Below are 27,842 nucleotides of genomic sequence, written 5' to 3' on the forward strand. Positions count from 1 at the left end.
TAACTTGCTTCTCATATCTCTTCCCGTTCATGTATAGAGTATAGCCCAATCCACCGGCCATATATAGTGTCCCACCTACTAGTGTCAGCACCGTTAAACGATGTAAAGTATCTGTCACTCTGGTATACCAAGCGTATCTTGCCATATTTATTTCACACTAGTATCGAATATATTTCCAATGGAACCAGTTGTTTCTGTTGTTAATTATGTCTGTTTACAACTGAATTCAGGGAGCCATCCATACCTTACGTATCTCGTTTGTTTATTTAACCGATTGAAATTCTGCTTTATTACCCGGGGCGTCATAGTAAAATAGATAAATTGTTTTTTCATATGTAAAGAATATTTCGAGCTAAATAATATAGAAAGATACATATTGAACAGGGGTATAGTTATAATATTGTCTTCCTTGGCCTGTTTTTCAAATCACCAGAATTTTGGTAGAATGGAATTCAAACGTTGTTTCATCCAATGGGCAGCATTGTGGTAATATCTCTTGTAATATGGTTCTTGATCGAACCCAAAGAACCATTGCGTGTTTTCCTTTGCATTTTGAATCAATTCTTCTCTTGTAGAAGTAGGTTTTGCTTTAATTCCAAAGTCTTCTAAATAAGTTTGCAAATCCTTTTGTGACCAAGTATCAAAAGCTTCATTCACTCTATCCTTAAATTCACCTGCCTTCTTGTTAACATTTTCCACCTGATCATTCATAGATTCATACATGTCGGAATCTTTCACTGCTTCTCTCTTCTCATTGGCCCAATCTTTAAAGGTGTCTAAGTAATGGAAGTATCCTTCCTTCACGTCTCTCAATGGTTTGTTCCTTGAATCTCTAACCATTTGAGCCAATTCCTTTTTAGTAGCAAACATAGAGTAGTTAATATCACGAATATCAAGGAAAGCCTTCAATCTGTCCTTTGACCAATTGTCTACACCAATTAAAAATGTGTCATTGATAACTTCATTAGTCTTCCCCTTAGTCTTAGAATAGACATCTTCGGCTTTCGAAGAGACAGAACCCCAAACTGAATCAACATACTCGGGAGTCTTTTGCAAAAATGGAGATGATTTTTTCTTCAATGTTTTCAAATACCAATTAATATCATCCTTTAATAAATCGTAGTTATTGTTTGCGGTCTCAACCAAATAATCATGTGAGTCCATCATCTTTTCATCCAATTTAACCTTATGACTAGCTAACCATTTTTCCAAATCATCCTTGGACCAGGTATCAAAAATATTCTCTTTCAATTCACCAGTCTTATCAAGGAATTGCTTGTTAGCCAAATCCAGGGAATCTAATAGATTTAATCTTTCCTTTTCAACTTTAGCGGACACTTGATATATATTTTTTCTAACTTGTTTGATCAATTCATCTTTCTTGTCTTTAATACTTCTTTCAGCTGGGATGTTATATTCTTTCAACCAGTTCTTTAAGTCGTCGATGGACCAATCATTGAAATAAGAGCTAGATGGATAATAACCGGATGAGTCAAGTTTCTTTGAAATATCATTAAAATTTTCCTGAACCTTATTGACCAATTGATCTTTAGAATCTTCCAGTTGTGCATCAATTTTATGTTTCTTCAAAAAGTTATAAAGATCTTCCTTCGACCAGCTATTGAAAAGCCAGTCAGAGACAGGTGAGGATGATGACTTTACCCATGGAAACTGCTTATCATCAGAAGCCCAGAACTTCCACCATGGTTTAGGATGAGCATTTTGTTCCCAAACTTCGGATGCATCTTTCTTTAGATCATCCATGGATTCACTTGCCACATCTTTCAAGTTAGACATGTGATCGTTCACATAATCTAAAAGGTCATTATGGGACCATTTGTCAAAATCAAAAGCAGATTGGGCAGCTAATGAAGTAGTCACCAGGATAGAACACGAAACTACAGTAGATAATTTCATTTTTGTTTGTTATTATTGAAGTTAATGCGTAGAGTTGTATGTATTTAGTAGTAGCATGGATAATTTAGTCAAGGAGAAACAAAGCTGTCTCTTTTATACAGTAGATGTTGCCAGGGACCAATAGTCTTGCAATGATCCATGACAGCCATCCCTCTGTACCCCTGTTATGTTTTTTCAAAAGAGATGTCATTACGCTAAGAGAACAATGCCTTAGGGGTCAGTGTTGCGTCACAATACGTACTGTCATTTTTGTTTTTTGCAACAATTTATTTTATTTTATTTCATTTCATTTCATTCCGCTTTTTTTTTGTTTTTGAATTTTGTTTTGTTTGGTTGTTTAATTTTTATCCCCTTTTTGATTACGTAAGTTGGAAGGTGTCTGGGTCTGCAACCCTTAGGGCTTGAGCCCTGTTTTTTAAAACCCTACTTCCGGGTAATGAATATTATAACTTTTTATTCTCATCTGTCTGTCAACAAGATTATTATTACGAATTATAAACATTTTCAATGTGAGCAAGAGAACATAAACAAAAGAACATAAAGAACAGCGCAACAGAATCAGTGCAATGAGTATATCCGCTACGAATTCTCCATTTCCAGCACACTCTCCGACACCTGACCAAGAGGGCTCCCTGGGCCTTACAATGGACTCGGAATCTCATATCAATATGTTTCAAAACATAATTCCTAATCCAATATCAGTCTCGAGAGATTTATCAAATGGGACCGCAGTCGGTGTTAATGGGTCTACTAAACAACCTACACAATATTCGTTAGTGAACTTGAATGTCTTCCAAACGATACCAAAGGAAACTACTCGTGGTGTAGATGACTTAACAAGAATGAAAATGGCTCTCATAAGTGGAATTCCTGAAGAATTAAAATGGGCTTTGAAAAAATATTTGGCTTATAGTAATAAGGCTCCATATATGATTAGTTTGAAGACTTTGCCAGATCTATTACCCTTGTTTAAAAGATTCATCCTTGACTTACAACCTTTGATTGAAAACTTTAACTCTCCATCCATTAATGATGCCGAATCTATGGATAAGCTACAATGTGGAATCAATAGTATTTTAATTTTGAGGAATTTAGCACAAGATACTGATTCCATTCAAGTCTTAGTAGCTGATCAAGAAATACAACAATTTCTTTTGTTTGTACTACAAAAATTTGAATTAATTGCAATTGGTGACCCAGATTGGCAAGTGTTCGAATCAAATTCCTCATCATTTAACGAATTGGTCCATTATACCATTGATTTAATGGAAGGTATATCGTCCTATATTGCTCCAGCAAAGAAGGATGATTTATATTTTAAAACATTAGTTTCCATTTTGAACTATACTAAGGATAGATACATGGTAATTTCTATACTAAGGTCCCTATCAAGATTATTGGTAAGATCAAAGGAAGATGAAGAGAGTGCCGCGGATAATCTCGATAAACGTACATTAACTTTAATTGTCTCCTTCCTTTTAATTGAAAATGATAGTGAATTAATTATTGCATCATTAGATTTCTTGTATCAATATATCCTACCAGGGAATCAAAGAATTTCAGGTTTATTTAATGATGATGAAAGATTTTCTTTATTTACCGCGATGCTACCGAGATTGTTAACATATAATATTGATTTACCACCATATTCTAAATTGGAATCTACAGAACTAAGGTTGGCCACAAGAATAAGACCACCTGCTCCAACAGTAGTACCTGAAATTGGTGAAGACTTATTTCAAGAATTATTAACCTTAAATGAACCAATGAGATCATCAGCATGGTTAAGATGTTGCTTTGAACCTGTTGATGATGCTGAGTTTACTCAAATTTTACTTTGGAGATCATATGAGGGGAAATTTTCTCAACCTGTTCGTGCTTCTGGTAGAAAACTATTAGCAGCTGTCGAGTTCATTAAAAACGTTTCTAATGCATTTAATGAAGCTGCTGCCATGGTGATCACAGATCCAAGTACTGGCAATAAAAGATTCGTAATTAAAGGTATTCAACCAAGAGTTAAACCAGTTTCCATTGAAGAAGGCGAACTAGCCTCTAAGACTGTTGTACCTGGTTTGAAAAGTAAGTTTTTAAATGATCCATCTAATCTAATGCCTGCAACACAATGTCCCCTACCTGAAATTGAATTCCCAACAACTTTATCAGATGTCTCGAAGGTTACTGCCACATTCTTATGTTTGGTTTCAAATGATACAAAGGGACATGGTGGGACGCTGTGTAAACATATTAAACCAATTATAATCCATAAATTAGTAGATGTGCCCCCATTAATGCCTGCACTTTCTGAATACATGGATAATACCCCAGATTTGTAAAACTTTGTATAGTCTAACGTTACATATAACATTTAAAAAAAAATATTCCTTATAGCGCCAAAAGAAATTTATTTACATGGTAACTTTGTAATGCATAGTCGATTAAAATATATATATAAGAACCTATCTTGTAAATAAATACAGTGTCAACTTTCTTTGTTTCTTTCTTGCTCTACTTAAAAAACAAATACTTGGTCATCACCTTTATTCTTAGAAACACTTTGTTTCCAGCCTAATTCTTCAGCATATTTCACAACCATCTTCTCCATGGCTTCAGGTCCACAAATCAACAATCTATGATCATCGGAGTATTTTGGTAAATATTTTTCCATTTGTTCTTTACTCACTAAACCAACATCTCCCTCCCATGATTCACTGGGGTTACGAACAACGTAATGCACTTCAAAATGAGGATATTTTTCAGACATCTCATCCAATTCATCCTTCAATAAAATATCATTTTCAGTATCATTGGCGTATATTAATGAAAGTTTGGTCAAATCTTCTGGAACAGTAATAATTTCGTTCAACATTTGTAAGACGGGTGTGATACCAGAGCCACCAGCAACAATCCCCAAAGCCTTTGATGAATTTGGTGCATAATGTAGTTCTCCAATTGGACCTTTGAATTCCACTGTATCACCTGGCTTTAGTCCTGCAAAATATTTGGAAACTTTACCATCAGCATATGACTTGATAAGTAAATCAAAGTGACCTGTATCCAGTTTTGAACTAATTGGGTTATAGTATCTAATTTCTTCTTTATCATCAATAAATACTCTCACAGCAATGTGGTAACCAGCTGGAATGTCTAAAGATTCTAAGTTTGTCTTTAATTTAAAACGGTATAATGCAGTATTTTTGGAGACGACCGTTTGATCATCCAATTCCAAAGAAGTCCATCTATCAGGGAATAATGATCTTTTACGTTGGTGTGCCATATAGACCCTTACACCCAAACTCGTGAACAGTAATGGCAAAGATAATAATAATCTTAGCTCCCCTGATAAGTATGTCAATAATGAGATACCACCGACAAACAATAGCGATGGAATAAGGATCCCATGGACTGGATCATCCAAGATATTGGGTTGTTCAGGTTCTTGTGAGTTATTATCCATATTTTAATAGTGGTTGCGTCAAAGATGGAGATCGATAAGAAACAGAAACACTTGATTGCTTATGATGATGTGACTTTATTTTAAAAGTTTCTACCCAATAACTTTTTGTTTATAAACATTTCAAAGACGATGGATGAGTGTTTTTTTTCAGCTGAACAATTTTTCTGGATTTTTCGAATTGGGACGATGTCTTACGTAAGCTATGAAATTTTTGATATTTACGAAAGAATTAAAAATATTAAAATCATAATAGTGCCTAAGTATGAATTGCCTGTCATTTTAACAAGATTCGACTTGAGTTCTTTGTTAAATTATGGCATCATTATTTGATCTCATGCGTCGAATTACTTATTATATTAAACTTATTCCCATCCTTAATAATACTTTCTTATTGACATTAGAATTCTTCATCAGCATATGAGTCAGCACCAACTTCAATGTAATCTCTTTCTAATGCAGCGAGATCTTCTCTGGCTTCTGTAAATTCACCTTCCTCCATACCTTCACCGACATACCAATGTACAAATGCACGTTTGGCATACATTAAATCGAATTTCTTATCTATTCTCTTCCTTGCTTCAGCAATGGCAGTTGTATTGGATAGCATGCAAACAGCTCTATCAACAGAAGCTAATTGTGATTCTGGAGTAGCAGTTGGTGGTTCATAACAAATACCAATCTTGAAACCAGTTGGACACCAATCGACCATTTGAACAGTCTTCTTATTTTTTACTTGTGTCACAGCGGCTTGCACATCTCTTGTAACGACATCACCTCTATATAGTAAACATGTAGCCATGTATTTACCTGTAGTTGGATCACACTTCACCATTTGGTTACCAGGTTCGAAACAAGCATTTGTAATTTCAGAAACTGAATTAGATTCATGACTAGCTTTACTCTTTGACAAGATTGGAGCATAGGAAACTAATGGAAAATGAATTCTTGGGTATGGCACCAAGTTGGTTTGGAATTCATTCAAATCCACATTTAGAGAACCATCGAATCTCAAAGATGCAGTCACTGATGATACTACTTGGGCGATTAGATTGTTTAAGTTGGAGAAACTTGGTCTAGCAATACCGAGGTTTTTCTTACACATATCGTAGATGGCTTCGTTATCAACCATAAATGTACAATCGGCGTGTTCTAGGGTAGTATGTGTTGTCAATACAGTGTTATAAGGTTCCACCACTGAAGTTGCCACTTGTGGAGCAGGGTATACGGCAAATTCCAACTTTGATTTCTTACCATAATCTGCAGATAGTTGTTCTAGTAACAAGGAACCTAGACCAGAACCGGTCCCCCCACCCAATGAGTGAGAGAATAGGAACCCTTGTAAACCATCACATTGATCTGAAATTTTTCTGATTCTATCCATAATATCATCTAACAATTCTCTCCCGACAGTATAGTGACCACGAGCATAATTATTTGCTGCATCTTCCTTACCACTGATTAATTGTTCTGGATGGAAAAAATCTTTGTAAGCCCCAGTACGGACTTCATCAATAACATTTGGTTCTAAATCAACATAGACAGCACGAGGAACATATTTACCAGTACCAGTTTCATAAAAGAAAGTGGAGAATCCTTCTTCACCACCTTTTGGTCTGGTTAATCCTTCTTGCAAATAACCATCTGGTCTAATACCATGTTCCAGGGAATACAGTTCCCAACAGGCATTACCGATTTGACAACCAGCTTGACCCACTTAATAAAAGCAAATATCATTTGCATAAATAGTTAGTAATAAGGATCCACACTGGGTAGTCATGTATGATCTTAGGTTCATCACCCGAGATCCATAAAATATACGATCACATACCGTTAATGCTAATAACTTCTCTCATTATTATGTTCTTTTTTCCTAAATGGTAATTCACGACTGTTCAAATAGGTCTGAATATCTCGTGTATTAGACCTAATAGAAACTGAACCATCTGTAAATAGATATAAGGCATGAGCTTGTTTATTTACCTGTTTCAAACTATCAACAAAAATGTTTCGTGTTCTTGCGGGTAACAGAAATTGAATTTGTAAACAAAATAGCATTATTGATTACGTCAGCCATCACTAGTAGAGATGATGTTAGCATATGGTACTTCTTCTCACCAGAGCAACAAAGTTTAATAAAATACATGTTAATCAAAAATAAAGGGTATAAAAAGGTTATACTTTTATGATTATGTCTATCTTATACCAATACTTACATGGTTCGTTACTAATATACATACAGTAATCCGTACTGTTTCCCAGTCACATTTCGTGACGTTACACTTCTTCTCTGCGAGTGACCACAAATGATCCATTGCCCTCACCCGATATTGAGTTAGATTCGTTATCGTTTTCATTATTTTTCACTACATATTTAGATGGGTCAATTTCATCATGGTATTTTTCACTGATTTCTTCCAACGTCATACGTTTTGTTTCTGGGATCAATAATGTAAGGAAGATACCAAGTAGCATAAATAGAGCGAAAATTTGCATCACATGAGGTAACCAACAATTAGCCTTCTTACCATCTCTTGCACAATTATGATTAATTAAAGTACCCAATGCAGTTTGAGCAATAATGGCACCAATTTTACCTGAAGCGGCGGAAATACCATGAGCAGTGGATCTGTATCTTGTTGGGAAACATTCACCGGGGACAATAAATGTGGTTACATTTGGACCAAAATTTTGGAAGAATTGACAAATGACGTATAATCCTAACAATCCATGACCACTAATCTTGTGGTATGCGAACCCAATGACACAGAACAATATAGTTAGGATGATGAAACCGAACATTTGGATTGGTTTTCTACCAATGGTGTCAATGGTAAATACAGAAGCCCAATAACCTGGCAATGAACCAGCACAAATTAAAATCAAATTACCAACTGCAGAATCATATAATTTCTTGTAAACATTGGAAGAACCAGCATATCCAATGGTTTGTAAGATGACAGCAGTATTTAAACTTAACCCGTAAAAGGCAACATCTAACGTGAACCAACAACCGGCGGTCCCCAATAGGATTTTCCCATACTTCCATTGACCAAAATGGTGGCAGAAGTCTTTAAATGAAACTTTTGGTGGTTGAATTTCAATACGTTCCACCATAGTATTTGCTCTTTCCAAAGATGCAGAGTCACCTAATTTTTCTTCCATCACATTATCGGTAACCTTGGTGACTTCAATGGAATCCAAATCAGCATCCACGTCTAGGGAATATCTTGGAGATTCAGGGATGGTTAATCTGAAGTAAAGACCAATGACACCTGGTACAGCACCTAGACCAATTAATATTCTCCACATTTGATCACAAGCTTTCATACATTCATAACCACATTCAGCACCAGTATTGGCGTCAATTAATGATGATTTGTATGCAGCGACCAAAACTAAAGCAATGATCCCACCAAGAATTTGACCCCAAGCTTGATTAGCAAAAACAGCACCCATGATGGCACCTCTCCATTTGGTAGTTGAGAATTCAGAAGTAATGATGGAAGAAAGTGGATAATCACCACCGATACCGATACCCATAAGAATACGATAAAATGTCAGCACAGCGACAAAATTGATCCCTGGAGATGAACCTGTAGTACATTGTAAAATGGTAGTAATAATCATTAAGATTAATTCCATCCCATAGATTTTCTTACGACCAATGACATCAGCCATTGTTCCAAAACCAACTTGACCAATGACGGTCCCCACAGATGTGGAAACTTTTAATAAAGTAGCAGTAGATGCAGGCATATTACCCTTCCAATGAACATATGACATCATAGTAATACCTAAATTAATGGCGAAAATATCGTAGGAGTCAGTAAGGAACCCAACCCCAGCGATTAAGATTGTTCTAATTTGGGACCAGCCAAATGCAGTTTCGTCAATTTTTTGTAAAGCCAATCTTCTTCTTTCCAATGGATCTTCAATGTGAGCAAAATCATTGATGTAGTTGTGGAATGCGGCGTTCCCACCTTCTGTTAAATATTTGACATTGTTGTCTTGTGATTCTTGATTAAGTTCAGTAGTTGAAAAATTTTGTTCTTCTACCATTACTTGAGTTGAGAAGGTTGTGAATTTGTTTGTTTGGATGCTTGTCTTGAGATGGTATTCTAAAACTGACAAGATAAGGGAAAGAGAACCCATTTCAAAGCAACAACTACCAATGCTCTTATTTATACATCAAGATCGATATCAGGCAACCTAGTGTGTGGCTACCACGTTGTTAAAATTGCGGTCAGTCATGTCTGTCATTGTACTTAATAAATTAATTAATTAATTAATTAACTAATATGCTCATCGGCTTTTTTGATCACCACACGTGGGTTACCCTGGGCCATTCTCCACGTGTGCGCAATTCCTTTGGCACACGTTGTATTAGTGGATTGTAAGCCCCGTTAGGAGTTGTAAAGTCCATAGTTTCCTTTATGTATGTATGTAGGGGTCCTTTCTCGACAAGAGGACACAAAAAATGGGGTTCGAAGATCACTTGTTTGGGAGTTGATGGTATTTGTTTACCTCGAGACCATTGATGGCTCGGACAGTTTGTTTGCTGCTAAGCTAGATTTGTGTCCGAACACACGCTGCTTACCTCATCAACTCAAATAAAGAAGTAAGGCATATATCATCTTGTTATCGATAGATTGTGTTAGAGAGTCATCATCTGATCAAAGAGAAATCGAAGAATACAAGATAGACACTCCCAGACAGACAAACAAGCGAAATGAGTACACCAATGAATGCAACGTCGAACAACAGAAAGAAACTGCTACTGATGGGGAGATCTGGTTCAGGGAAGTCATCAATGAGGTCGATCATATTCAGTAATTATTCCGCCTTTGATACGCGTAGACTGGGTGCCACGATTGATGTGGAGCATTCACATCTCAGGTTTTTGGGGAATATGACTTTAAACCTTTGGGATTGTGGTGGTCAGGATGTATTTATGGAGAACTATTTTACCAAGCAGAAAGATCATATTTTCCAGATGGTTCAAGTGTTAATTCATGTCTTTGATGTTGAATCCACCGATGTGATCAAAGATATTGAGATTTTCACTAGGGCTTTAAAACAATTGAAGAAGTATTCACCGGAGGCTAAGATATTTGTTTTGTTACATAAGATGGATTTAGTACAATTAGATAAGAGGAATGATTTATTTGAAATTATGATGGGTAAATTACAAGAAACTTCATCAGAGTTTGGGTTCCCCAATTTGGTTGGGTTCCCCACTTCTATTTGGGATGAAAGTTTATATAAGGCATGGTCACAAATTGTTTGTTCATTAATACCTAATATGACCATACATCAATCCAATTTAAAATCATTAAAGAGTATATTAAATGCATATGAAATTATTTTATTTGAAAGAACAACTTTTTTGGTTATTTGTTCAAGTAATATGAATATGCAAAATGGTGGAGTGGAAGTATTAGATCCTAAAATATTTGAAAAAATTTCCAATATAATGAAGAATTTTAAACAAAATTGTACTAAATTAAAGAGTGAATTTAGAACACTTATATTAAATGATTCCATTTATGTTTGCGAATTATCATCCAATATGGTATGTTTTATTGTATTGAATGATCCTAATGATTCTCGAGAGATGGTATTGGAAAATATAAGGAAGGCGAAGGAATTGTTTCAATAATGTTTTCATTGTTTATTTACGTACACTTTTTAAATAGAATATACACAGAAAGAGTGGGGGGAGGGAAAGAATAAATAGATTTTGTTATTAGTTCGTTAATTCATGAAAATAATGGAATATATTTTAAATTTTTGTTTTATAATCCCTTAAAGAAATCTCTCTTGAAGAATGCTAATTTCATCCAATCTGTAATGACTTTGAATCTTAATCTTGCCGATAATAACATTGCCAAATAGGATAATCTCCAAATGTAAAAAGTGATTAAACCACCGCCTGTATATAATGATCTTTTACCATAAGTAATATTTGCAATTGCCTTTTCTGAACCCAAGTATGCTAATGCACCGAAATGAATATAATTAAATTTTTTGAATTTATTTTCTTCAAATAATAAATCATATTTATTTTTCCTATTTGCTAATTTTTCATGGAATTGAGGTAATTGTGACATCTTATCGAAAGATTTAGCTAAATATTCAGCTTGTTGATGTGCCACTTGTGCCGTTGGTGGTAATCCAATGAATGCGTTATCTCCAATGGCAAAGACATTTTTAGTACCAATAACTTGTAAATAATTATTAATGGTTAAAGCTCTTGTATTTTTAGCTTGTTCGGGGATTTTTTTAAATAAATCAGTGACGATGGGTCTTGCCTTATTCCCTGTAGCCCAAATTAAAGTACCGTATGGGATTGTCTCTTCAGTAGTTGTGCCATCATCATTCTTGGTCTTTGCTACCAGATGATTTGCTTCCACTTTAGAAACCGCAGTTTTCAAATGAATCTTAATTGAAGTCTTTTCCAAAACAGTTTGAGCATATGAAGATAATTTTTTTTCAAACATGTTCAGGACAATGGGTAATGCCTCGACCAAATGAATTTGTACCTCATCAGCAAGACTAGGTAAGAATTTTCTTAAATCTTCATTAACATAATCTTGTAATTCACCTGCAGTTTCCACACCTGTAGGTCCACCTCCGACCACTACAATGGATAATAATCTTTTCCTTTCTGGATCACCTGGAGGTAACATATTTGCCTGATCCAAGTTAGCAGCGAATTTCTTTCTAATTTGTAAAGAATGTGGGATTTCCTTTAAGAAGTTCCCATATTTTTCTACACCTGGGATACCAAAAGTATTTGGTTCTGCACCGACGGCAGTGATTAAATAATCGTATTTAACTTCGGCGGAATCATTTTGTTGTAATGCAGCAATATTGGAAGATTTGCTGCTTCCATTTAAACTTGCCACGTTGGAAAGTGAGTCGATGGTGACTGTATTTCTATCTGTGTTAATAGATGTAGCGGTTGCCTCATAATAAGTGACGTTCCCCTTTTTCTTCAGAGCGAAATTTACCACTGGTTCGATGATAGATTTTTCATCTACAGTTCCTACGGGGGCAGAAGGTAGTAATGGAGTGAACAGGAAGTAATTTCTTGGTGATATGATGGATACGTTATATCTTTTTGTATCTATATGTTTTAAGAAAGAGATGGCGCCCCAACCTGAGCCTAGGATTACTACGGTTGGTTTATCGTTGTATTCAGTCTCGATGGCTTTGCGGGTCTTGAAAGACATGGGACCCGTGCCCGATCTCTTTACAGCGGAAGTTTCAGGTTTGGAAGAGGATGTAGGTGATGTAGCGGATGTGGTGGCCGTAGCAGATGTCGAGGCCAGTCTAATTATTCGAGCGGAGGCCAGGACTGAGGCAGAGATGGCCGGTTTGTTCTTGGACACCAGAGATAGCATAGTGGTGGGATGGGTAGTTGCTTGTGTTAGGGTGCGTTGTGCAGTAGCGAGTAGTGAGATTTGGCCTGTAGATATAAGCCGGATATCAGATGTAGTTGTTAGGGGACGCGAGCTTTACGCGGATTGGCTAGTGTGCTCGTTTTTGTTCTGCCACCGATGAAACCGGGGAAGAAAGAGAAAGACAATTGAGTTGGTGATTATATAATGCTGCGTACGTAATCTGGGGTGAGGTGTTGGTTTCTACTTTATTCTACTGCGGTTGCTGTATATATGGAAATCGATCTACCCTCCCCTCCACACAGACTCTTAATTATTTAATAACATTTGCTCACAACACGGCAAACAAACATTTATTTATTTGTTTGTTTGTTTGTTTGTTTGTTAGAAGAAAACGATGAAATTTGCAAACAGAAAATAAATTTAATGGAAATATCTCCGGGTAACCCGTTTGGGCCTGTTTAGGGAAATCTGTAAACATTGAAATATTTATATGGATATTTCTTTTGTACTTCAACATGAATGAATAATGTATTGATATTGTACTCTGCCATCCTCAGCAACACCAACTCACACAATGCAGTCGAACCCTTACTACCCGTACAATGGAACTAAGGACTGGAACAACCCAAACTACCAATGCATATACAGGAGAGATTCCGTCCCCAACAACACTTCACCAATGCTGGGATCCCCGCAAAGACAACAGCAACAATATCATTACAACACAAGCCCGAACAAGAATAACCATGCGCCACAGTATAACAAGTATAATAATGGATCGTATTACAATTATTACAAGAATTTCCCTCCATCTTTCAACTCGAGAAGAAATAGCATAAATAAAAATGTATCACCAACAAAAATGAAATTTAACTCATCATCGTCTTCTCCCTCATCACCTACTAAATCAATGGCAAACTCAGTGGCAAATTTTATCCACATTGTTGAAATAAATAATTTTAATCAAGTACCAAAGGACACTATTTCAAATTATCAAAATCATAATATAAAGGAAAGATATTTCACAAAACAAAATAATATCACTAATAACACTGAAAAATTGAAACCAATAATAAATGTAGTTCCGAAAAGCAATAGTAAGATTGTCATATATAAATTGACAAGTAATAATCATAACAATAATAATAACAAATCAAATGCATTGGGAAATCCGAAAACGAAAAAAATGAATTCAATTATTAAGCAACATCTGAACTCATTCAATATTGATGATACTAATACAAAGGATTTAAAATTAATTAATAAAAAATTGGAATCATTAAAGCTGCAATCTCCATCACAAAAGAAATCACATAGATCTTTAATGAATTTAACTCATCAACCAGCAACAATGGAAAATAGTTTCGAGTTAAGTTTCGACGGTAAGGCATTAGATAAGAGTGATATTTTAAGAATCGTAGATTCATTCACAATGGCATTCTCAGATGAAGAAATTGATACTAATGAGAACGAAAACAATAATATTCTTCCGGCTGATCTTTTAAATATGGATCATCATTATTAATTCGTAACTTCTTTTATAATTTATATACAAAAGGCATATACGTTCATTATCTACAAGTTTCATTCATTATTATTATTATTAATATTATTATCCCAGTAAATCCGATCGTTTCTCGACAACAAACCCAGGATTTGATTTCCTTAATTGCCGTTGTTCAAACTTATTCAACGAATCTTTCGTCACTTCCACATCGATAATCTCTTTCACTTTTATCATTGAACCAGCAATAGCAGGCGTCACTTGTCTATATATCACAGATCCCCTCTTACCTAAACCTAACGTCTTCACTATATCTCTCGTCGCTTGAGGTAATCCAATCACAGACCTAGCTAACGTTATCTTATAATAAACCATATCTTCTTTTCTTCTTTCTATATCCTTCTTGGTTTTGTTTCGTCTTGTCTCTCTATCATCTTTTCATTCTAACGATACTGTTTTATTACCGGAACATTCAAAAGTAAAAAAAAATATTTAACTAGCGTTACTTAAGCGCTACTTTAACCAAATAACCCTTTATTTCTCACAACTCTTTAAATCAAACAAAAATATATTAACAAAATATTAGCATGAACTCATCACCTTCCACACAACGAAGAAGGAGAAGTTCCCAACACGATAATTCTCCAGAATACATAAGTGAAATAAGGAAACAAAGAGCCAATAAATGGCAGCGCATCAGAGAATCACGAATGCAACAGGGTCTTGACCCTGATATACCACCAGAATTACAATTTCAAAGAAGACCATTCTTGACATTGCATGATAATGAACCTGACAACGGTGAGAGCAAACATGAATTCTCCATATTGACTTATAATTGTTTGGCACAAGGTTTAATTATGAGAGATATGTTCCCTGAGAGTGGGAACGCCTTGAAATGGACAAGAAGATCAAAAACAATGATTAATGAATTGAAATATTATAATCCAGATATTATGTGTTTGCAAGAAATTGACTTTAAATACGTGAAGGAATTTTGGTCAGTACAATTTAAATCGTTGGGTTACTCATTCAAATTCTTTAAGAAGGAGAAAAAAATACATGGTGTCGTTATTGCATGGAGGGATAGCATCTTTAAATTTTATGATCAGTGCCAAGTGGATTTTGATGAATTATTGGCCGGTGACATCCCGCCACGGACAAAGACAAGAAATATTGGATTAATAGTAGCATTACAATTTTTGGACAATAATAACAACAATCCATCAAGAGAATCACATGGAATCGTCGTGGCCACAACACATTTATTTTGGCATCCATTTGGTACTTTTGAAAGAACAAGACAATGCTATTTAATGCTATCTGAAATGAATAAATTTTTGTCATTTCTTAATGAGCATTCAGGTATTACAAATTGGTATCCCTTCCTTACTGGTGATTTTAATTCACAACCAAAGGATGCACCATATATGTCCATGACAACAAAACCTATTCAATATCATGATGAAATGCGAACTGTCATTGAATGTAGTACATCTTACACATACTCCAAAAAGAGAAATGGTGATATGGATGTAAATGAAAAGGAACAATCAGATTCTGAAGAAGACGAAGAATTTATTAAAAAGCAACCGACAGATCCAAGACCAGCTTTTTTTCAACCTACTAAAGAGCAGGCTGCTTTAGTAAACACTATTCAACAATTGCATAATTCTTTACCCTTCAGAGCAATTTCTTTATATTCTGTGGGGTATAGGAACGTACATCCCGAAAATTCATTCATTAATAATACCAGAGGTGAACCTGAATTTTCCAGCTGGGGTATTCATTGGTCTGGATTATTGGATTATATATTTTATATCAAGGCATGGAATTTAAAGGACAAAAATGATGACGTAGAAACGTTGGAAACCTTCGAGAAAACCAACACATTAAAAATATTGGGGTTCTTGAAACTGCCCTTACGGAAAGAGATGGCTCATCATTCACAACCATACGAGGGGGAATACCCCAGTGATCATTTAGCATTAATGTGTAAGTTGCAGCTTACTAAATAATTGAAACTTCAAAAAAATATCTCCCGGGGGCGAGTCGAACGCCCGATCTCAAGATTTCGTGTTTTAAATTACAGTCTTGCGCCTTAAACCAACTTGGCTACCGAGAGTCTTTTTTTTGAAAAAATAGTTTTTAGAGAGTTACGGGTTCGACAGATTGGGACATCTGATCTCAATTATTACTTCCTACTTTACACTAATACCAAATCAAAAACCCCACGACCGACACTGCCTTTATACTGGAAAGGATTATTGGAAATTTGGGCGAAATGGCATATTATTTGCAATTACCAAAAATGGTTTTCTTGCTAATATATGAAAATGCTATTTATAGAATCGAAAATTGATATCACACATTTCGCCGGGGGTCTTTTGGGAGCCAAATTTCGAGCGACATGTTATAAAAATCATGGTTCTATAATCGTTTTGCTTTAATTGTATATTTGCTTACATATTTGGTTGTATTCATCTTTCTTGTTCCACTTTTGAATAAAGGCAGTTCGAGCGACTTTACGGAATACAGTTTTTAATCATCCCAAAAGAGGGGGTTTGATGATAGTAAAATCCTACGGTCACATATTTTCTCTTTTATACCTCTTTCTTAAATCTTTTATTCCAACAAACGAAACTAAATTGGGTTTCTTTGCTGTCGCGGTTCATCTTCGAGAAAATACGTACCGTGGAAAACATTAACAATTTGCGACCAAAAGAATAATTCACAAAGATTCACAGCATTGTTTCAAATTCAAACATCATAAGATATCATAGAGATCATACATCTCTTTACAAAGATCGAAGGTACTTAACATTAAAGAGCCTTAGAAATGGTAGGACCACATTCAAGAAGAAATAGTGGCTACCAAGCATTTCAACTGCAGCAGCAGCAGCAACAATCTCAGCAATATATGCAATATAATGGACAGCGACAAAGAAAGCCTTCATATGGCCCCTTAGGTCCAGGAACAAACTCAATGCTTTTTTATCAAGGTGAACAGGCCAGATCTCAATACTTTCCTACACAACAACCGTATTATCAAACTTCCCCACTCCCAAATGTACCACCAACTCCTTTTGACACTGCGTACGGTGCAACTTTGTTACCGTCTCATTTGCTAATGGGATCGCCATTCGTAGCCACACCAACCACCGGACACTCTCAGTCTGCTATTTTTCAACAACCTTATATGATGACGCCCAATAGAGCCTCATTCTCTCAGATCCCATCAATGCTAAATGTAGGGAACCCTCCCTCGGCAAGAAGACAAGGAAATCAGAATGATCCCAATAGACGTCGAAGCAGTTATCGTTCGAAGGTTCCTGAAACGGATCCAAAAACATTGTTTTTGCAACCTTTCCGTATGAGTTATAAAATATTACCATCTGGTGATGATGCATATAGAACAAGATCTTTATTATTCGAAAATGTTGTCAATTCTATAGAGTTGCATACCTTCATGACGGAATTTGTTAGGTTTTCCCCTATTGAGAGTGTGTATTTAATAAATCACCATGACTCTGATAAACCAGATGATGATACTGAATGTAGATCTATCTTATTAAGTTTTCTCACTAGAGAAGTTTGCCTAACTTTCTACAATAATGTATTACAAAGATTAAAAGAGTTTAAAGCTAAGTTGAAGTCAGAAAACTTACGTTTGAGTTTCGTCTCAATAAAATATCAAGATGAAAATGAAGAAGAAGAAACCAATATAGTTGATGAACCTTCCTTCTACACCAAGGAATCTGTCTATTTTGAATTATCAAATCCACAAGCAACAAGATCGATTTTAATTCAATTTAAAAATCCATGTTCTGAACAAGAATTATTTGACAAGAAATTGAAATTTTTAAATCAAGAGAATAACTCAAGATATATTCTAGAATCCATCGATCTCGTCAACGTCACACAAACAGAGAACGAATTTCCTAAACATTATGCCATTTTAACTTTTATAAACATTCTTATGGCAATGGAAATATGCGATTATCTAAAGATCCATGGACCGAGATATGGAATACAAGATTGTATGTTTGTTCAAGTGATCCCAAAGGCTGTTTCATGCGTAAGTTCAAAAAGAGCGTCTATTATTTCAAAAGATAATGATAATAATGATGAAACATTAAGTTCTCAACAAAAGAAAAATGACATATTGAAGAATTCAAGCATTATAAGTTTACCATCTGCGGAAAATGACCAAGTTTCAGATGAAGAGAAATTAGATAAACTATCTGAAAAATTAAAAAGTACTAATATCGAAGAATTGATATTAATCGTTGATACTGCTACTTACCCTAGACCTTCCTTCTTAAGTCATGATGAACATTTACCAAATGCTACATTATCTCTATCTTCTTCATCTAATCCATTTGAGCAACAATTGCCATATTCTTACGAGGAAGATGATGACCAAAGAACTAATGTAAGATCAGGTTCTTTACCAGCGAATCCTCAATTTCCAAACATGCCTAATCTACCTAAAGGGTATATTTCACCGAACCCAAACATGAATTACAATACCCCGCTAATGTATCCAAATGGATATTTTGTTAACGACCCTGCATTTAGCATGAACAACAATTATAATAACAACACAAACTATAGGAATCCAATATCAAAAACATTGGAGCAACATGCAACAACAACCTCACAAGTGGTTAATTCATTAGGAGCAGATGCAGGAAATCGAACTATATATATTGGTAATATTAATTCACGTTCTAAGGTTGAAGATATTTGCAATGTGGTTCGTGGTGGTATCTTACAAAATGTTAAATACATTGAACATAAACATATTTGTTTCATTACATTTATTGAAGCATCTGCGGCCATTCATTTCTACGCTAATTCCTTTATTGACCCCATTGTCCTTCACAACCATACTTTAAAGATTGGATGGGGTAATTACGTAGAGCCATTACCCAAAGCCGTTGCACTAGCTGTCACAGTTGGAGCCAGTAGAAATGTTTATGTCAGTCTCCCAGAATTTGCCTTCAAGGATAAATTTATTAATGATCCTGAATATCAAGAATATCACCAAAAATATAAATTACCTCAAGCAGATCAATTAAGAATAGATTTTAGTAAATATGGTGGCATCGAACAAATTAATTATTTAAAGGATAGTCATTGTTGTTGGGTCAATTTCTTAAACATTTCGGCGGCAATTCGTTTAGTCGAGGATGCACATAACCCAGTCGAAAGTAAATTCAGTGAAAAGTTTAATAATCGTTATGATGGTTTAATTATTAATTACGGGAAGGACAGATGTGGAAACGTCAATAAAAGCTTGATGTCAAACAAAAACTCTAGATTCTATAAGAAGGTCAAGTCAATAAGTAATAATGTTAAGCTAAAGGAGTTGGAAGAAAAGAGGAAAGCAGATACTGAAAGACTAAATAGTTTAAGGAAAACTAGTAGTTCTGATGGACAATTATCAAAATTAGATGCTTTTGGTATAGGTATTGATACTGTATCAAACAATGAAGAGGATGGGAACATCGAGAAGGGAAATACACTTTCAAAGATTGATACTGATGTTAATGGATTCAATGCGCTAGGGTTTAAGATTGAACCTAAGCATGATATGATGAATGAAACTATGGATAATAATACAGAAGGAAATAATACTTTGGAAAACATAAGCTCAGATGAGTCGTCTAATATTGAACTAATGATTAGTTCTCCCAAGGAATCTGTTCAAAAGGGAGACGTAATTACAAATCAGAAACCACATTCGAACAATCATCATAATTTCAAGAGAAATTCATCATCAAATAGACAGCGATACAAAGAAACAGATACTCAGAACACACATAGAAATAATAATAATTCCAACGCAACATTTGCGCCAAACAAAGAATTTGGCTTTGGTATCTCTCCTAATGTCGATGAGCATCAAAAGAACAATAAGAAGCATAACACCAATGATAAAGAAGCGAGGGTCATTCCTGGGTCGGACGTTATGGCGCAATACTTGGCGCAGTTACAACATTCGACATTTATGTATGCCGCAAACATTCTTGGAGCCTCTGCTGAAGATGGGTCGTATTATGATGAATCAAATGCATAAAACATAGGTAGATAGATTCAAAAATAAAGATTTAATGAATACGAAGTAACATTCAAGTATTGTAAACAAAACAAGACATTAAACGCGAACTTAGAAACGAACGCGTCTTGCATAGCAACCGGAGTCTGGGACACACCCAGTTTTCGCTTTACCCATATTTAGATTCGTCATCAGATGTATATACATTCACTAAACACTGGTAGCCGTCAACTGTTCATTTGTTCTACTGCAATTTCTCTTGTTGCTAGGGGATCCCTTTTTAGATCTGTCTTTATCTTCTACGGTTATTTCTGGGTGTATGAAAATTTTATCAAGAAAAAAACGAAAAGAAATAAAAATGCGACAAGAATCTAAAGATGACTAATGACAAAATCATATAGATCGTTCCGATTCTAGATATAAAACAAAAGAACCCCTAAATATAGGAAATTTATCAGTTTATTATTTTGCTATTGTTCTTATTCTTATCGAACTAACAGATAATAACTTGCTTCTCACACATTATAAATATGTTCAGGATTTTCAATAGAAAATCTCATCGATCTGAAGAAATTATGGAATCAGCAGCTTCGTCCATTACGGAGGAAACCTCCATCATAAAACATGGTGACATTGAAGAAATAGAAAAGGATGTTATATCACAGACAGAAACCCCTCAACTTGAGCATTCTAAATGGCAGAATCCAGATTATTTTCAAAATCAATGGCAAGAATACCTCTTCATATTCTCTTGTATGATGAGTCAACTGCTGAATCAGGCGGCTACGCCGCAGACGTTATCCATTATGAATATTATTACAGATTCTTTCAACTCAGAAGGTGGAAAGGAAACATGGCTAATTGCATCATTTCCCCTTGTATCAGGCTCCTTCATTTTAATTAGTGGCAGAATTGGTGACATATATGGTTTAAAAAAAACTTTAGTTGGTGGTTATATCTTCTTTATCATTTGGTCGATTATCTCTGGTTTAACCAAATATTCACACAGCGATACATTTTTTATTGTGAGTAGAGCATTCCAAGGATTAAGTATTGCATTCATTTTGCCAAATGTTATGGGAATAGTGGGTAACATTTATAAGCCTGATAGCAATAGAAAAAATATTGTTATAAGTATGATTGGAGCTTCAGCACCTATCGGCGCATTTTTTGGGAGTCTCTTTGCTGGTTTGATTGGAACAGAAGATCCAGATCAGTGGCCTTGGGCATTTTATGCTTTTGCAATTGCATCTGCTTTTAATTTAGCCATTTCTATTTATTCCATACCGAATAGTGTGCCAACAAACGTCCATGGCTTTGCTATGGATTGGATTGGTTCAGTCTTGGCAGTTATTGGATTGATCTTATTGAATTTTGTATGGAACCAAGGTCCCATTGTTGGATGGCAAACAGCGTATATTATAGCTTTATTGGTCGTATCAGTGTTTTTTCTAGCATTATTCTTCACATATGAAGTAAAGTATGCAGAATCACCTTTATTACCAGTTGAGGTCACGAAAAACCGTCATATTATAATGATTCTTGCTGCCTTATTTTTAGGCTGGGGATCTTTCGGAATCTTCTCCTTTTACTACTTCTCTTTCCTTCTGAATTTAAGACATTATTCAGCTCTGTGGGCAGGTACCACATATTTTATGTTCGCCATATGGGGAACCGTCGCTGCTGTGATAGTTGGGGCCTTTATTAAAAAAATATCCGCAGCTTTCATTCTTTTCATGTCTATGGTTGCCTTTAATATTGGTATCATTATGCTGAGTGTCACACCTGTTGATCAAACTTATTTCCGTATGAATTTGGGAACTATGATAATCTTAAGTTTTGGAATGGATATGTCATTCCCTGCAGCTGCTATTATACTAAGTGATGGTCTGACTATGCAATATCAAGGTATGGCAGGTTCACTAGCTAATACTATGGTGAATTATTCAATGTCTTTGTGTCTTGGTATGGGTACAACTGTTGAACGTCAAATTAATAAATCTGGAAACGATTTGCTAAAAGGCTACAGAGGTGCCGAATACCTAGGTATTGGTTTGGCCGGATTGGGTATTATTATAACGGCAATTTATCTAGGAGAGATATTATGGGGTAAACGAAAACAGCACTTGGCAGCAAATGTTGTCCCTGATTTAAGTTGATTTTCGTAGGACAAAAACCTTTCATTATTCATTTTCTTTGCATTAAACAAATTTTATAGAAAACTAATACATAATTAATAAAAATTATTGTTAAGAGTAATCCTTTAATTCAAAGTATTCTTCGTTATATTACGTAAGTAATATATATTAATATAAATAAATACCCAAAGGGTCCAGCAGTCAAAGACGTCTCAACATGGTAGCTTATATACGTTAGCATATGACATAGTGTCCAATACAATGCAACCCCCTACTTGCATACTAAGTGGTCTGACACGTCCGGTGATCGATCGGATCGTGTCCCTCCGAAGGTGGCCAACCAACGGTTACCCGTATTAAAAGACTTATAACAAACGGTTATGGATACTGTGTAATAACGCTAACAATTATTTCAAACTACATTTCGAGTTTTCACTACTAAAGAATATAATGAAAAGCTTTATTGAAAATATCAGTATGCCGTCAGTTAGTTTATATAATACAAAAGTCTATAGAGTACTAATTTGGGATTAGCGGTATCAGAAACTTACCCTCGTTTATTTTGTCTTTCCTTATTTGCGATCTCCATTAGATCGTCATCGCTTGGCTCGTATATATGCCAGATCGTATAATGAGGTAAACCACCAACTCTGAACCCCATTTTTCTTGCCATCTTACCGAATGCTTCCGTTTCAGCATGATTTTCAAACGTAAATGCAGGAAATTGAACACCGCTTCTAAATATTTTGGCCTTTGCTAGAATGGAGACTCCACCAACACCATCCAAATCGACAACTTCGTTTGGATCCCCGGCTGCATCACGGATGTATGCCAAGTGCACTCTCCACGTAGGATATTCTGCATAACCTTCAACAATAACATCGTCTTCATCCAACGTCTTGGCAAGCTTTAATGCTTCATCTGATTCTATCCAAGAATTTAAATCATATGGTTGTTCACCATCCAAGAATTCCGGAAGAGGTCTCCAAACATTAGGAACAATAACATCATAATCCTTAGACATTAAATCTTCGATGACTGATCCAGGGCATAATTCAATATCTGCATCTCTCCAATACACCCATGCATGATACGGTTTTAAGGCATTTGCCATCAACCAATTTCTTGCTCTCCCCATTAGTTTTCTTCTAATACCTTGTACTTTTACAGCATGTCGGTCACTGAAACCTTGTCCAATAATTTGACCAAAATCTTTTTGAAAGACTTGAATGGAACGGAAGGGTTTATCGTAATTGGAATGCTTTCTTTTTTTAAAAGAAGTATCGACTAACTTTAAATAATCCGGATTCATATATTTCAAGTGTAAATTCTTTGTCCCCTTACTTTTCTTAGAATGGTCCATTTCATATTGATCCATTTCTGTAAATACTTGTGATAATGTACCATTTTGTAAATGTTTAGAATAAGCGAGTAGAGCATCTAAAGTACGATCTCCCTCTGAACAATCACTCACTAGAAATGCTAAATCTATTAGTTCATGTGGGTATGTCAAATTCATTAGATGCTTGAACATCAAAGGTAGGACATGTTCTGCATCTCTTAGAGGAACACAGAGTAATAAGTGATCACGATTAGTAGCCCCGTTGCTGGATCCAGTGAATGTACTTAGGTCGTATTTTTCAACAGAAGCATCAAGTACCATTTGTAACTCTTTTGCATACACTTCATTATCCGAAGGTGTTAGTACATCTGTTCCATATTGAGAAATCAGGTAGTGCTGAACACCATTATCAAATTTTTTAACTACAGCAGGCTCGATATCTTCGAAATCATGGTCGTAATACTCATTTTCAGTCAATTGTTTAGTTTTATAAGACGCTGTCTTGGTGTTTTGGCCTGCATGCAAATTTGTTACTGAGTCATATTTAGATGTCATTTCAGTCAAAGAGGATCCCCAGAATATATATACTATAATTATAAGCAGTGAAAATACTGTAAGCTTCATTAAGCTGCTTAGTGTTTTCCTTCTTTTGGGTACAAATGAGTTCTTCTTCTGCTCTTCATCTCCATAGTTTGAATTGTTACGTGATCTGAGTCAATGTACTTCAGTTAGTATTCTGCTTATAGTAAATATAAGAAATAGTACTACGTAAATATGTTTTGCATATTCCGATTACCATATCATTGAAGTAGTACATACGTTGGAAGCAGTTCCTCTTGCTGAGCCTTGTTTTGGACGCCCTTCTTCACTTTAATCAAAAGATCCATTTTAACAAAAGGATAATTAGTTGTCTTTCCAATTCAAAACACTCCTCGGATTGAAATTGCCCTTGGGTATGTACAGGAACAGTTAGGTGTATGTCAGTGTTTTTACCGTTCACATATTGTGTTGTCTTAAATTGGGTTATTTTGATCTTGTCGATTTTTTTTCCATTTTTGCACGCCAAGTAAAAATAGCAATCAAGAATGTTTAGGATTTTGATTTTCTATTAATGTTAAACGCAAAAGAATACATGATATTTATTTAGATAGTGGACTAATTATGTGTTAAACAATGGTGTCATTACCATTATTAAGTTTATCTATTTCGCTTGTAGCCACATCTTGGAACAAGAAGTTCTGATCATCAAAGGTTCCACTGTCATCACTCTCAGTATGTTTTGGTTCATTTGGATTTTTTAATGTTACATTCTCATTTATGCTATCAGATACAGAGGATATTATTTCCTCCGGTTGGTTAGGCGCAACTGCTATGATATTACTTGCCACTGATGCGGTTTCATTGTCCGGCGTTCCGTCTACGGGGAGTATATTGTTGTTATCTATTGATGTGTTAGTATTGTTAACCTTGTCATCGTTATCCTCATCACTACTTTCCAAGTCTCCAAATAAGCCGATCCCATCATCTTCGACATCTTCAATGTTAGTAGCAATGGTACTGAACTCGTTGAGCTTCTGATCATTCACACCCGTTAAGTTTGATTCAGTCTTTGTGTTTTCTCCAGATGTTTCCATTGAGAGTGCAGCAAGTAATTGGGCGTCTCTATCCTTCTTCAATTGTTCATTCTGTATCTTCAACTTTTCAATCTTTTCCTCTCTCTTTTGTCTTGCCAATTCAAGTCTCCTGTCTCTTTCTTGTTTCAATTTTGGATAATTCCTAAAGATTGATTTATATGATCTTTGCAAACTATTTTTAATTTCTAGTTTCAAATCCGATCTGGACACTTTCTTATCGTTGATCATTCTAGAGAGTCGTAAGAATGGATTTTTTTCCCATTTTAATTGTTCCAATTCGAATTCTTCCACCCTTTTCCTTGTTAATTCCACCCTAAAATGTGCATAGTTACCAACATTGAAATGTTTACTACCTTGCGGATGATTGAAGAAATTCTGTTCTGTATCATGAATAGATATTAAGTGTGGAGGTTTCCTCTTCTTTCTAGACATCGCATCGTATCCATAGATTGCAATGTTCTCCTCTCTGGCTAATTCGGAATCAAAATTGGAGGTTTCTTCATTTTCAATAGATGATTGTTCAGTGATATCATTTAGTAAATTTAATAAAGATTTTTCAGATTTTTTTCCTTCTTCAATTAATTTTTGTTTTATCAGTACTTGATCTGTTATTGGTTTATTGAATTGAGGTGTGAATTTATAAGTATGATCTGGAGGGAAGGCAGGGAGCCAATTGGGGATCGAAATTTCAAAGGGATTGTTTGGTTTTATTAATATATTTGAAGGATTATTAACCATTGAATCATGTCCAGGATTCGCCATAGTATCAGAACTATCAAATATTGTTGAAGAATCCTTTATCAAAGTATCGTAATCCTTACCATTTTTGGATTTCATAAAATTCGAGACTTGTAATTGATAATGCAATTCAGACATGTTTAAATTCAAACCTCTCAACAATAACTCGATATCTGTCTTTGCTGCTGCATTACGTCGCTGTATCACAGACATCCTATGCAATTCAGAAATTAAAAAGTCCAATTGGTCATTTACTAGTAGGGATAATTCATTAAATGCCAATTGTGAGAGTTCTAAATTTAAAGGTTTTAATTGTAAAGCGATAGATTTGTTCAATAATTTCCGAACTTGTTCATCCGATGAATTTGACGGTATTTCCGTTGGATTCGTTAATTCATTCATTAGTGGTTCTTCTTGTGTATCATTTAATATGAGGTCTTGTTCCTTCTTTAGAGTGGGTGAACTTGAAGATGTGACAGTTTCTGCCATACGTTCCAATAAATAACGATAGGTCTATGCACAATTGAAAAAAAAATAAGAAAGAGTGAGAAAACAACTCTTTATAAAGTATACTGGGGTGATATATTTCTAGTCTGTGGAAAGTTCTTGTTATAATCTGTGTAGTTAATTCTTGATGAAGGTATGTTTAAGGAATTTTTAGTAATGACCGGGTAAACTCAATAAAAAGGTTGAAATGATTATGTAACACATTATAGAATATACTACAAATAAGTAATAATGCACATTGGATTCTATAGGTATATCACTAAAAAGTTAAAGAAAAATGCTACTACAATATCTTATTTAAACATAGACAGTAATTGTAGTTTGAGCTTTCACGGTGACGGCGGCGGTTGTGGTAGTCCAGACTGTTCTGTAAGTAGTGGCAGCGGCATCAGTAACTGTTGTGGTAGACGTTTCAATGTCTATTTCAGTAGCAGTGAAAGTATGTGTTCTATCCACTGGATACAAAGATGTGAAGGCAGCGGTCTTTGTCAATCCATTTCCGGCATTCTTTGGGCTAAATGAAACAAGACCAGTGACAGTAACATCATCGTATACTAAAGTAGTGTTATAGGCAGTTGGCTGTGAGTATGGTGGGGGGATGACAGAAATTGATGTTTCTGTAGCTGGAGATCCATTAATATTAGTGGAGATAAAGGAAATGACTTCAGAGATAGTTGTTCCATCATTTACTACAGTGGTTGTGTATGGTTCAGGAAGAGAAAAGGGTGGTGGAAGAGTGGAGGTAGTTGTTCTTGTTTCAGCATTTCCATTGACATTGGTGGAAATGTAAGAGATTACTTCAGAAAGAGTTCCATCACCGATGGTAGTAGTGTATGGAGTAGGTAATGAAAATGGTGTAGTGTAAGTACGTTCCACACTGGCAACTGCTTGAACTAATTGTTCACTTACTCTCACAGTGTACATGGGCATTGGTTCCACCATGGCAGAAAATTCAGATAAATTAATATCTGTGTAAGTAGCAAATTTGTTTGTGGAATAAATTTGCTGATAACTGTACAAAACGGAACCGAGAGATGGCGCATGCATGTAAATGTAAGATACATAGGTAATTTCATTATTTGTAAAATCACTCAATAAAATATTCATTTCTGCATCAAGTATAGATTGATCCAAATCA

The 27,842-nt window shown here is 35.2% G+C and overlaps 15 protein-coding genes and 1 non-coding gene across 16 annotated transcripts; 6 read left to right on the plus strand and 10 right to left on the minus strand.

Annotated features, from left to right (window-relative positions):
• Positions 1 to 426: 426 nt before the first annotated feature.
• Positions 427 to 1,917, minus strand: MSC1 (double-strand break repair enhancer MSC1; the record flags this gene model as incomplete). The annotated part of the gene is made up of 1 exon (XM_003674431.1): positions 427 to 1,917. The coding sequence occupies one exon, from the start codon at positions 1,915 to 1,917 to the stop codon at positions 427 to 429; it is 1,491 nt and encodes a 496-aa protein (XP_003674479.1).
• Positions 1,918 to 2,483: 566 nt separating this feature from the next.
• Positions 2,484 to 4,250, plus strand: RSC9 (Rsc9p; the record flags this gene model as incomplete). The annotated part of the gene is made up of 1 exon (XM_003674432.1): positions 2,484 to 4,250. The coding sequence occupies one exon, from the start codon at positions 2,484 to 2,486 to the stop codon at positions 4,248 to 4,250; it is 1,767 nt and encodes a 588-aa protein (XP_003674480.1).
• A 176-nt stretch (positions 4,251 to 4,426) lies between these two features.
• On the minus strand, positions 4,427 to 5,371 carry PGA3 (cytochrome-b5 reductase; the record flags this gene model as incomplete). Its single annotated transcript, XM_003674433.1, has 1 exon — positions 4,427 to 5,371. The coding sequence occupies one exon, from the start codon at positions 5,369 to 5,371 to the stop codon at positions 4,427 to 4,429; it is 945 nt and encodes a 314-aa protein (XP_003674481.1).
• Positions 5,372 to 5,768: 397 nt separating this feature from the next.
• On the minus strand, positions 5,769 to 6,752 carry TUB3 (alpha-tubulin TUB3; the record flags this gene model as incomplete). Its single annotated transcript, XM_003674434.1, has 1 exon — positions 5,769 to 6,752. One exon carries the CDS (start codon positions 6,750 to 6,752, stop codon positions 5,769 to 5,771), a length of 984 nt encoding a protein of 327 aa, XP_003674482.1.
• An 893-nt stretch (positions 6,753 to 7,645) lies between these two features.
• On the minus strand, positions 7,646 to 9,523 carry PHO84 (phosphate transporter PHO84; the record flags this gene model as incomplete). Its single annotated transcript, XM_003674435.1, has 1 exon — positions 7,646 to 9,523. The coding sequence occupies one exon, from the start codon at positions 9,521 to 9,523 to the stop codon at positions 7,646 to 7,648; it is 1,878 nt and encodes a 625-aa protein (XP_003674483.1).
• Positions 9,524 to 10,100: 577 nt separating this feature from the next.
• GTR1 (Rag GTPase GTR1) lies at positions 10,101 to 11,030 on the plus strand (the record flags this gene model as incomplete). Its single annotated transcript, XM_003674436.1, has 1 exon — positions 10,101 to 11,030. One exon carries the CDS (start codon positions 10,101 to 10,103, stop codon positions 11,028 to 11,030), a length of 930 nt encoding a protein of 309 aa, XP_003674484.1.
• A 136-nt stretch (positions 11,031 to 11,166) lies between these two features.
• On the minus strand, positions 11,167 to 12,777 carry NDI1 (NADH-ubiquinone reductase (H(+)-translocating) NDI1; the record flags this gene model as incomplete). The annotated part of the gene is made up of 1 exon (XM_003674437.1): positions 11,167 to 12,777. One exon carries the CDS (start codon positions 12,775 to 12,777, stop codon positions 11,167 to 11,169), a length of 1,611 nt encoding a protein of 536 aa, XP_003674485.1.
• Positions 12,778 to 13,351: 574 nt separating this feature from the next.
• NCAS0B00250 (uncharacterized protein) lies at positions 13,352 to 14,302 on the plus strand (the record flags this gene model as incomplete). Its single annotated transcript, XM_003674438.1, has 1 exon — positions 13,352 to 14,302. The coding sequence occupies one exon, from the start codon at positions 13,352 to 13,354 to the stop codon at positions 14,300 to 14,302; it is 951 nt and encodes a 316-aa protein (XP_003674486.1).
• Positions 14,303 to 14,389: 87 nt separating this feature from the next.
• On the minus strand, positions 14,390 to 14,656 carry MRPL33 (mitochondrial 54S ribosomal protein uL30m; the record flags this gene model as incomplete). Its single annotated transcript, XM_003674439.1, has 1 exon — positions 14,390 to 14,656. One exon carries the CDS (start codon positions 14,654 to 14,656, stop codon positions 14,390 to 14,392), a length of 267 nt encoding a protein of 88 aa, XP_003674487.1.
• A 212-nt stretch (positions 14,657 to 14,868) lies between these two features.
• NCAS0B00270 (uncharacterized protein) lies at positions 14,869 to 16,299 on the plus strand (the record flags this gene model as incomplete). Its single annotated transcript, XM_003674440.1, has 1 exon — positions 14,869 to 16,299. The coding sequence occupies one exon, from the start codon at positions 14,869 to 14,871 to the stop codon at positions 16,297 to 16,299; it is 1,431 nt and encodes a 476-aa protein (XP_003674488.1).
• Positions 16,300 to 16,318: 19 nt separating this feature from the next.
• Positions 16,319 to 16,406, minus strand: NCAS0Btrna5Y. The gene is given in 2 exon segments: positions 16,319 to 16,355; positions 16,367 to 16,406. It is a non-coding gene; the product is annotated as a tRNA-Tyr (tRNA).
• Positions 16,407 to 17,120: 714 nt separating this feature from the next.
• NAB6 (Nab6p) lies at positions 17,121 to 20,366 on the plus strand (the record flags this gene model as incomplete). Its single annotated transcript, XM_003674441.1, has 1 exon — positions 17,121 to 20,366. The coding sequence occupies one exon, from the start codon at positions 17,121 to 17,123 to the stop codon at positions 20,364 to 20,366; it is 3,246 nt and encodes a 1,081-aa protein (XP_003674489.1).
• A 509-nt stretch (positions 20,367 to 20,875) lies between these two features.
• On the plus strand, positions 20,876 to 22,504 carry ATR1 (borate transporter; the record flags this gene model as incomplete). Its single annotated transcript, XM_003674442.1, has 1 exon — positions 20,876 to 22,504. One exon carries the CDS (start codon positions 20,876 to 20,878, stop codon positions 22,502 to 22,504), a length of 1,629 nt encoding a protein of 542 aa, XP_003674490.1.
• A 526-nt stretch (positions 22,505 to 23,030) lies between these two features.
• Positions 23,031 to 24,712, minus strand: VAN1 (Van1p; the record flags this gene model as incomplete). The annotated part of the gene is made up of 2 exons (XM_003674443.1): positions 23,031 to 24,534; positions 24,645 to 24,712. The coding sequence occupies 2 exons, from the start codon at positions 24,710 to 24,712 to the stop codon at positions 23,031 to 23,033; spliced, it is 1,572 nt and encodes a 523-aa protein (XP_003674491.1).
• Positions 24,713 to 24,991: 279 nt separating this feature from the next.
• On the minus strand, positions 24,992 to 26,686 carry TAF8 (Taf8p; the record flags this gene model as incomplete). Its single annotated transcript, XM_003674444.1, has 1 exon — positions 24,992 to 26,686. The coding sequence occupies one exon, from the start codon at positions 26,684 to 26,686 to the stop codon at positions 24,992 to 24,994; it is 1,695 nt and encodes a 564-aa protein (XP_003674492.1).
• A 315-nt stretch (positions 26,687 to 27,001) lies between these two features.
• On the minus strand, positions 27,002 to 27,811 carry NCAS0B00320 (uncharacterized protein; the record flags this gene model as incomplete). Its single annotated transcript, XM_003674445.1, has 1 exon — positions 27,002 to 27,811. One exon carries the CDS (start codon positions 27,809 to 27,811, stop codon positions 27,002 to 27,004), a length of 810 nt encoding a protein of 269 aa, XP_003674493.1.
• Between the last annotated feature and the right edge of the window lie 31 nt (positions 27,812 to 27,842).

This window comes from Naumovozyma castellii, chromosome 2, assembly GCF_000237345.1.
Source record: "Naumovozyma castellii chromosome 2, complete genome".
Taxonomy (NCBI): Eukaryota; Fungi; Ascomycota; class Saccharomycetes; order Saccharomycetales; family Saccharomycetaceae; genus Naumovozyma; species Naumovozyma castellii.